This window comes from Emys orbicularis, chromosome 6 (assembly GCF_028017835.1).
Source record: "Emys orbicularis isolate rEmyOrb1 chromosome 6, rEmyOrb1.hap1, whole genome shotgun sequence".
In the NCBI taxonomy this organism is placed as follows: domain Eukaryota; kingdom Metazoa; phylum Chordata; order Testudines; family Emydidae; genus Emys; species Emys orbicularis.
Window position 1 is genome coordinate 43,590,850 of NC_088688.1, and position 10,437 is coordinate 43,601,286.

Here is a 10,437-nt window from a genome sequence, read left to right on the forward strand (position 1 = left end):
GAATGGGATAATTGTCATAGACTGCAAAAGTCCACATTCCTGACCAGCCCTTGTACTGGACATGCAACTGGGCTGTAGGCAAGGTTACAGACTGTGACACGAAGGGTTGAATTGTCACTGTAGCCTCAGGGTTGATGAGTTTGGGGTCCACTAGGGATTGGTGGATAGTTGACACTTGTGCCCCAGTGTCCCTCCAAGCGATAACCCTCTTTCCGCCCACTCTCAAGGTTTCCCTTCGCTCCGAGGGTATGAGAGAGGCATCTGGGTCTGGGGTTCTTTGGTGTGATTGGGGTGTAATGAACTGTAATCGGTTGGGGTTCTTGGGGCAGTGAGCCTTTATATGCCCCAGTTCATTACATTTAAAACATCGCCCTGCTAAGGTATCACCGGGGCGATGTTGGTTGATGGAGACTGGTGTGGTGGGGTGAGAAGGCGTCTGGGGTTTCCCTTGGGATGTGGGTGGGGCCTTGGGTTGTCCCCGGTGATAAGGTTTTGTTTCGGCTTGCCCCTTCTGATATTCGCTCCAACTGCTACTAGCTTTTTTCTTTTCTGTCACCTCCACCCATTTGGCTCCAATCTCCCCCGCCTCGGTTACAGTTTTGGGCTTCCCATCTAGGATGTACCTTTCTATTTCCTCAGGAACACCCTCTAAAAACTGCTCCATTTGCAATAGGAAGGGCAACTCTTCCGTAGATTTAACATTTGCTCCTGATATCCAGGCATCCCAATTTTTCCCAATGTGGTAGGCATGTCGGGTAAATGACACATCAGGTTTCCACCTTAGGGCTCTGAACCGCCGACGGGCATGCTCAGGTGTTAGCCCCATTCTGATTCTGGCCTTGTTTTTAAAAAGTTCATAACTGTTCATGTGTTCCTTAGGCATTTCAGCCGCCACCTCTGCTAAGGGTCCACTGAGCTGCGGCCTCAGCTCTACCATGTACTGGGTTGGAGGGATGTCGTATCCAAGGCAGGCCCTTTCAAAATTTTCTAAGAAGGCCTCAGTATCATCGCCTGCCTTGTAGGTGGGGAATTTCCTGGGATGGGAAGTGGTACCTGGAGAGGAGTTGTTAGGATGGTCTGATGCACCCTGCCTAGTCCTTGCTGCTTCCAGTTCCATCTCTTTTTCTTTCAGCTCCATCTCTCTTTTATGGGCCTCCTGTTTGGCTTTTTCTTCTCTTTCTCTCAGCTCCATCTCTCTTTTATGGGCCTCCTGCTTGGCTTTTTCCAGCTCCATTTCTCTCTTGTGGGCCTCCTCTTTGGCTTTCTCTTCTCTGTCTCTCAGCTCCATCTCTCTCTTGTGGGCCCCCTCTTTGGCTTTCTCTTCTCTGTCTCTCAGCTCTATTTCTTTTTCTTTCAGCTCCATAGCTCTCTTGTGGGCCTCCTCTATAGCTTTTTCTTCTTTGGTAGTCATTTTCCTGGTTTTCTTGTGCTGGGTCACACCCCTCTGCAGTTGACTGAAACTGGGATGTACTTAGCTCAGGCTCCTGCTGAGTGCTGCTGAGTTAACAGAGACTTTCTAACAAGCTACTCCCGAGGATGTAAAAAGAAAAAGAAAAAAAAACAATTCACCTTGTAAATTACCTTTACTAGATCAAAGTTTGCTCACTTATTGAACCGTTCTCTTAACAAAGGACCTTGTTAAAAAAAACTTAACACCTCTGCCTTCAGGCAAGGAGAGATAAGATATGCATCTACCTTCAGCTCTGCTTTCCAAGCAGCTGGAAGGGAAAAAAAATCTCTTACTGGCTTTTGGGTTTAAAACGATCCCACCGCTGTGCCACCATGTCAAGGCTGTATCCCTACTTTGAACTTTAGGGTACAAATGTAGGGGCCTGCATGAAAACTGCTAAGCTTATCTACCAGCTTAGCTCTGGTCCCGCTGCCACCATTCTCGATGGATTCCCTCCCTGGGAAGCCTTGAGAAACCTTTCACCAATTCCCTGGTGAATACAGATCCAAACTGCTTGGATCTTAAACAAGGAGAGATTGACCCTTCCCCCCTCCTTCCTTTCACCAACTCCTGGTGAATACAGATCCAAACCCCCTTTGGATCTTAAAACAAGGAGAAATCAATCAGGTTCTTAAAAAGAAGGCTTTTAATTAAAGCAAAAGGTAAAAATTATCTCTGCAAAATCAGTATGGAAAATAACTTTACAGGGTAATCAAACTTAAAGAGCTCAGAGGAATCCCCTCTGTCTTAGGTTCAAAGTATAGCAAACAAGATAAGCACTTTAGTAAAAGGTACATTTACAAGTTGAGAAAACAAAGTAAATCTAAGACGCCTTGCCTGGCTTTTACTTACAATTTTGAAATAAGAGAGACTTGTTTAGAAAGATGGGGAGAACCTGGATTGATGTCTGGTCCCTCTCAGTCCCAAGAGCGAACAACCCCTTAAACAAAGGACACACACAAAAGCCTTTCCCCCCCCAAGATTTGAAAGTATCTTGTCCCCTTATTGGTCCTCTGGGTCAGGTGTCAGCCAGGTTACCCGAGCTTCTTAACCCTTTACAGGTAAAAGGATTTTAGAGTCTCTGACCAGGAGGGACTTTAGTACTGTACACAGTATGGCTGTCACCCTTCCCTTTATAGTTATGACAGAAAGACACCAGGTTACAGATGGATTCCAGTTCAGGTGACACGATCACACGTCACTGCAAGACTTCATTACCCACTTGCCAGCATACACGTATACAGGAAGACTTACAGGTAAAACACAGCCATTTGCAGACAATGGTCCTAGTTAATGGGAGTCATCAAGATTCCAAACCACCATTAATGGCCCACACTTTACATAATTACAATAGGCCCTTAGAGTTATATTTCACATTTCTAGTTGCAGATACAAGAGTGGTACATTTATACAAATAGGATGATTACACTCAGTAGATTATAAGCTTTGTAATGATACCTTACAAGAGACCTTTGCTGATGCTGTGTCCCCTCAATTTTCCAGCTTGGGGTGCCTTTTACACTGCTTAGGGCTTATATTGGTGTAGTTAGGGTGATGTCCATGTAGACAGTGTGTTACTTACATCTGTTACTGACTGACATTCTTCACAAGAAAGGCTAGTAGGCTCCCTGCTGTGAACCTCATGCCTGGCTCACAACTCCACCTATCACCCCAGGGTAGGTGGGGGGGGCTCCCAGCTAGGCTGCCACCCAGACTCTTGGCACACCGCAGGGAGCCCTGCTGCCCTGCCCCCTGACTCCTAGCTGGGCTCCCAGCAGGGAACTCCTTGCAGAGCTGAAAGCCCCGTGGTAGCCAAGCTCTCAGGCCCCTCCCCCCACTGTCCCTCTTAAGTTGGTGGAAGCACTCCTGGTGAGGATGCGCACCACTAACAGAAGGATGGCAGCATGGGCATGAAAAACACAGTAATTACTGTGGTGCTTGTAAATCGACCTAACATAGGTCAACATGGGGGGGGGGATAGCTCAGTGGTTTGAGCATTGGCCTGCTAAACCCAGGGTTGTGAGTTCAATCCTTGAGGGGGCCACTTGGGGATCTGGGGCAAAATCAGTACTTGGTCCTGCTAGTGAAGGCAGGGGGCTGGACTCAATGACCTTTCAAGGTCCCTTCCAGTTCTAGGAGATGGGATATCTCCATTAATTTAAATTTAAACTTAAGTTTGTAGTACAGACATGCCCTGAGTTACCACTCCCAGACTTTCTCCCAGAAGTGTATGCCTGGTATTACCAAGTCCTCTCCTGGACAATACATATAAAATCATATAAAATCTGCCATTTTATTTATAGAACATGATATGCACAAATCCTATTATCTCAAATGGATTTTCCCAAACACTTCACTCCAAACACACTGATTTAGATAAAATAATAAAATAAGTTTATCAACTACAGAAAGATAGGTTTTAAGTGACTCAAGTAATGAGGCATAAAAGTCACAAGAAAATAAAAGTAAAATGCAACAAATGTCTAACTCAGTGGTTCTCAAATTTTCGTCCTGGTGACCCCTTTCACACAGCAAGCCTCTGAGTGCAATCCCCTTTATAATGCTTCCCCAAGGCGAAGCTTGCTTTTAAGAATTCCTGGGTTAATGAATGAGAATGGACACAGTACACTATCATTAAAAGACTATCAGCCACGGATCTAGCCAAGCTCCACTTCCCATCCCCAGGCTCCAACCTACGCAGCCTCACGCTCCAGAGATGAAATTATAAATGCAACAAGGCGTCACATAGTACAAACAGCCTACCCCCATCGCCCCGCCCCCTTTTCGAACGTCTTGAGGAATCAGCGCCCGGTCTCCACGGAAACGCATTCGGGGTGGAACGAGGAGCGGCCAATGACGATCGAGGGAAGACAAGGGGACAGCCAATGAGCGGAGCTCGGTGCGTGGTTTAAACCTGCGGCGGCAGCTGCTGGGAGATCGCGTATTCGTGAGCTGGGCAGCTGTCGGGATAGGAGTCATTCGTACCAGGCCAGGCAGCTCAAGCGGCAGCGGAGGAGCCGGGGTTCTGTGGTGCAGAAGGCGCGGGGGGCCATGGCGCTGCGGATCAGCAGGGTAAGTTGGGGGAAGAAGAGGTCGGGGCCCCGCCGGGCTTCCCCCATGGAGGAGGATGGGTGGCTGCAGCCCTTCCTTCTCCGGGGCGGGGGGCAGATAGTGACCGTATAAGTGGGGACCTATGCGCCTCCACGCGGGATGCTGCTACGGCTCCATCCCCGGGCCCGCTGCAGGGAGCGACGCTCCCCCCCCTCCCGCTGTTTACTCGTCTGGAGCAGGCTCGGGTAAGCTCGGCTAATGGGCTCGCCCCTGCTGCGCCCGAGCAAGTTGCCGCCCAGAGGGCTCCGGGAGGTGCCGTAGTGTCCCCTCCCGTCCAGGCCTGCCGCGCTGACCGGCGCTTTTCTCCGCAGAATACCAGAGTCAACGCCGAGAACCAAGTGAAGAGCAATGTGGCCGCTGCCAAGCGGGGAGCGGCTGCTGCCAAGCCCGGCCTCAGGCCGAGAACTGCCCTGGGCGACATCGGCAACAAAGTGGGCGAGCAGCCGCCCAAAGCGCTTCCCAAAAAGGTAAGGCCTGGAGCCTGCCCCCGCCGGAGCCCTGAGCAGCCCGAGCCTGGCCCGCTCACGCCCCCTTCTCTCTCCTCAGGAAACGAAGCCCCCCAGCGCTGCGGTGAAGCCCCTCGCCAGGAAAGCCACGAGAGCCGCGGAGAAGGTGATCGAGCCGGCTAAGGAGCAGAAGCCAATCCCTGAGCCTGCTAAGGTATCTGTGCGGTGCCAGTCCCCCGGCACGCAGCCCCTGCTCTGAGCTGGTCACAACCAGCAGGGCTCGTGGTGAGCCTGGAGGAGGAACACGCTTCTTCACACTCTACACCTACCATGACCTCACTGACTCCTGCATGGCTTGGAGCCTCCTTCTCCCATCACCTACAAGCTCCCTTCCCTGGGGGAAGGATAAAAGCAGTGGTCAATTCAAGTAGCAGTCTGTGAGTGGATTATTTGACTAACTCATCAGTAGTAAATAAATAAGGTATCTATATGGCCCCATCTGTGCAGTATTCGAGAGCTTGCCTACACTTGAAAGGCTACAGGTGCACCTGTAGCCTTTCTTCTTCTTCAGTGTAGACCCTACCCATGTGAGGGGTTCTCCCATTGGTGTAGGCAATCCACCTCCCTGAGTCTTCAGTAGAAGCTATAGGTGCTCAATCTTAAACTTTCTCCCCAGTTGGAGTCTCCATCCCCAAGCCCAATGGAGACCTCTGGATGTGTGCCAGCAGAGGAGGTGCTGTGCCAGGCTTTTTCTGATGTCTTGCTTGAAGTGAAAGATGTAGATGTAGATGATGGTGCTGACCCAAATCTCTGCAGTGAATATGTAAAGGACATCTATGGCTATCTGAGAGACCTTGAGGTTGGTATGAACAACAAAGAAACAGATCTGCTGCCATTCTACTGTACCCTGACTCTAGTGTGTCTCCATATCTTTGGTGCAATGGCTATTTGGGAAACTAGACCTCTATTCCTAGACTTGTCTTGTAGTACTCCTAAGGTGCAGGAGTCTCAGCAACTCCTTGAGGCAAGCATTTCTCTTAATCGCCCACCTTGTCACTAGAAGGTGGTTAGAGGTAATATATTTTATTGGACCAACTTCTGTTGGTAAGAGAAGCTTTTGAGCTACACAGAGCTGTGCTGTCTCTCAACTTGACTCTCCCCAACAGAATTTGGTCCAATAAGATTCCTTCACCCACCAGGTCTTTCTAATATCCTGTGACTGACATGCTACAAATACACTGCATATAAGAGCTCTAACAGACTCTGAAAACAGTGATCAGCAGAACTAGCATGCTAAAAACTACCAGCACTGGCATTTACTCTACTATTGCAAAGTAGTACATGGCAATTGTTAGCTGTTGCCTTCAAATATCTCTTGGCCAAAGAAGCTAGATTCTGCACTTCTGTTGGTCAAGACTAGCAACCTCCAGTTTTCTAAAGGGTCTGTAGTAGTGCCAATACTCCTCACATGCAGAAATTGCTGTAGTAATAAATATTCCTTCCATGCAGAAGCAACAAGATGTCAGACCAAAATACCTGGCAGGCCAGGAAGTTACAGGAAATATGCGGGCTATCCTAATTGACTGGCTTGTGCAGGTTCAGGTGAAATTCAGACTACTTCCAGAAACTATGTACATGACTGCTGCCATCATTGATCGCTTCCTGCAGGTAAGGGCATGACATGGCACCTTGTTCCTTTGCCATGATTCCATTGCTCTCTCTAGCCTATAGCAGATAAGAGTGACAAATCTGAACCCAGCACAAGCTGAATGTTACTTAATGTTATGCACTCACTATAGCAAAGGCTGATTGCTTTTAATAATCTTCTTGAAATTAAAATTCAGACTTTAGGATCATGACTGGACTAATGTAGTTTTGAGCACTACATTTGTGGACCTAACTTTGTACTTGACATGAATCATTGTGGCTTAGTGTGCTAATAACAATCCTTCTTGCATTTCCTGTAACCCCTTCATAAATTGCTGTCTAACTATAGAGCATTAAAACTCACATTACCTCCTAACTGGCCAGGAACTTGTGTGTTTGACAGTGACTGGCAGTAAACTAAATGTAGTATAAAGACTTGACTTCATCAGCATGGTAGCCAGCTGTCCTGTGACAAACATGCTTATTGGCTTGTATAATTCTTGTATTAAACACTTTTGTACTATAGGACAACAGTGTGCCCAAGAAGATGTTGCAGCTGGTTGGCGTCACAGCCATGTTTATTGCCAGCAAGTATGAGGAAATGTATCCTCCTGAAATTGGGGACTTTGCCTTTGTAACAGACCACACTTACACCAAGTCCCAGATCAAACAAATGGAAAGGAAGATTCTACAAGCTCTAGACTTTGCCTTGGGCCGCCCTCTACCACTACACTTTCTAAGGAGGGCATCAAAGATTGGAGAGGTAAAATTCATGAAGCCTTTATTAAAGGCAACTTATCAGTTTACCTTCAGATCTACTTGCAAAAGTGCTATTCATAAATGAAAAATTCCATCTGTGCTAGCTTCTCCAAAATGCAAGTCTCTTGTCTTGGCTGGTAGCTAGCTGCCACTTTAGAGCTATGCACAAACACAACTGGTATTCAGGGGAATGGAGTTCTTGCAGACCTGACTAGACTGTTGCTAGTACAGTCTAAAGGAGAACCCACAAATGGCAGAAATAGGTGCACTAATAATGGGACAAGACTTGTATACGCTATGCAACAAGAGATGTGGGGCTGGGGACAGTCCTATTCCAGGGGATGTAGAAAAGAAGTAGAATGCCTTTGTTTTCCCCCCCATCAGGGCTTACTGAGAGACAACTAATGCTTGTTTCTCATTCTAGGTGGACCTAGAACAGCACACTCTAGCCAAATATCTGATGGAATTATCCCTGGTGGATTATGAAATGGTACACTACCCTCCATCCCAGATTGCTGCAGCTGCTTTTTGCTTGGCTCTAAAGGTTCTTGATGGTGGAGAGTGGGTAAGTCTCTAGCTTGGTGCCTTCTAGTTTGAGACTAAACTGAGCAAGTGGGTACAATTAACATAGCAGGAGTACCCCCATTGAATTCTGCAGCAAACTACGCTAAACTCAGCCGAGGGTGCATGGTTCCATTTCCCAAAATGGGAACTCTGGGCATAGTACCAAGCAAGTTCCACCTAAATAAGATGGGCTTGTGGAAAGCATGATATCTTTCCCACTCTGGAAAGGGAACACCAGTGTAGATCCTGCTCCTTGAAGTAAGGAGCATATCTTTGCCTCTAGATGATGGTTAATAGGATTGGTGTAAACTCCTGAATAACTCTAGTTTCCTTGTCTTAGACACTAACTCTACAACACTACATGTCTTACACTGAGAGTGCTCTTCACCCTGTCATGCAACATATGGCAAAGAATGTGATCCTAGTGAACCGGGGCCTTACGAAGCACATGGTAAGGAACTTACTTTCCTTTTACAGGATGGGTATGGTGAAGGTGGGAACCAAGTAATACAAAACACTTGGTGCAGCACAACACTTAACCCAACAAACTGCTTGCTGTTAAACTTGGCTGCTAATGAAGCTTAATGGGTAAATACAGACACTCTGGTCTACCTGCCTAGTGTAGATAGTCTCTGGTATGAGCTCATGGAAAAGCTTGCTTAAATGTGGGTTTTGGATATTAGCTGTTCATAGGCCTGTCATGGCACAAGCTGACCAATTTTCAGCTCTTGTCCAATGTGTAGTTGGAAACTGAGACCCCCTCCAAACATCTGGCATTATAATATGCAAGACTTAACCTCATTTTCTTCTCATTTCAGACAGTCAAGAACAAATATGCCAGCAGCAAAAATGCTAAGATTAGCACTCTTCCACAGCTAAACTCTACAGTCATACAGGATCTGGCTAAGCCTGTGTCAAAAGTGGTATAACTTTTTTTTATATAAAACTAGCAGAATTAGATTGAAGTTGGCACCATGTGCCATTGTATGTGTTTGTGCATGTGTGTGTATATATAATATCTTGTCACTGACCTAAAGCTTTTAATAAAGCATTTTATGCTTCTTACTCTAATCATGTTTCCTATCATGTCTAAGTATAATCACTTTCCAGTGACAAATCTTAAAACATAAGAGGCTGATTGCTTATTCTTACCCACCTTGTAGCTCTAGTACATTTACCTGGGGTGCTCAGGGGGCCAGGTGTTCTCTCAACTTTTTTTTTTTTTTTTTTAAATAAACTCTTGCACTAAGAGCAGAGGGTCAATGGGCCCTATAGTGTCAAAGTGTCAATAGCAAAACAGACCCCACATGTACCAACTGTATTTGTTAGAGCAAGGACAGCTCTCCCATCATAGCTGCAGAAATGTTATATTGCACTGTAAAAGTGTGGTGTGGCAGCTTTGCTAACATCAAGCTATAGGTTTATCCTTAAGAACAGTGGGAGAATAACTTACCACTGTGTCTTGCTACAGGTGTCCAGCTTCTCTAGTCATTTTTCCCCTCTAACCTAATGTGCAGTGGGTGTCAGCCTGGAGCAATGATCACCTGGGTAGGTGAACCATACACTGCATCCCTCAGCTGGCAATGTAAAAGTTGTATCTCTCCACAAGAGATACAGTATTGGCAGGTGTCTGTCTCAGTCTAACGGGTGTCTCTTACAAAGAGATGACAGTGTGCCTGCTACTCCTGTCTTGGAATATTAAGTGGCTTCATGATTACCATAAATCCATTCAGAGTTGTAATGGACATAGCTGACTACTAGTAAACTACCTTATGTGGAGGACTTGTAATGCCCATTAGTTGTCTAGTTCACTACTGTAATACTTGCACTCTCAAGTTACTGACCACTTGATTCATCATATGAGGTTCACCAATTCCCCAGGAGTGGACACACCCTGAGGCCAGATCTAAACATCCTGCTGTCAGCCAAACCTTAATAACGATCTTAGATTTAGTAGTAAAAGAAAAGTTACCTATGGTTGAAAGATCAATATAAATACAAGTGATTCTCTGTGTTCATTGTTCAAGACCACAACAGTGCAAGAATCAACTGCTGACTTGTAAAAGGCTCTCTCTCAAATTATGTCAACAGATCAGAATGCAAAGGCAGCTTAGATGTCAAGTTACCCTGGAAAGACTATTCCAAATAACTATTTGGAATAGCTCCATCCTATGTTTTAGCTCTTCAAAGTTTAAGCAGACTAGAGATGAAAACATCAGGCCCAAGGTTTCACTTTTATACCTGAAGCAGCTGTTAAGCATGAGCCCAGCATATGACAGGATTCTTTGTGCACAGGCTGTCCCATCACTTTGATGCTAACATTACCTATGTATGCATAGTAAATAGACTCAGTTAGCTTGATTAACATATGGCAATTAACCAGTCCTCTATTATAAAAGAGATAGTTAAGCTGAAGACAATGTAGGTATTAGTTTCCTACAGTATTTTACACCCTTGATC

General features: G+C 46.2%; 1 protein-coding gene across 1 annotated transcript; it reads left to right on the forward strand.

Annotated features, from left to right (window-relative positions):
* The first annotated feature begins 4,501 nt into the window (after positions 1-4,501).
* On the forward strand, positions 4,502-8,906 carry CCNB1 (cyclin B1). Its single transcript, XM_065406356.1, has 9 exons — positions 4,502-4,522; positions 4,873-5,028; positions 5,108-5,221; positions 5,684-5,866; positions 6,517-6,675; positions 7,181-7,417; positions 7,838-7,978; positions 8,318-8,428; positions 8,796-8,906. Exons 1-9 carry the CDS (start codon positions 4,502-4,504, stop codon positions 8,904-8,906), a joined length of 1,233 nt encoding a protein of 410 aa, XP_065262428.1.
* The last annotated feature ends 1,531 nt before the right edge of the window (positions 8,907-10,437 follow it).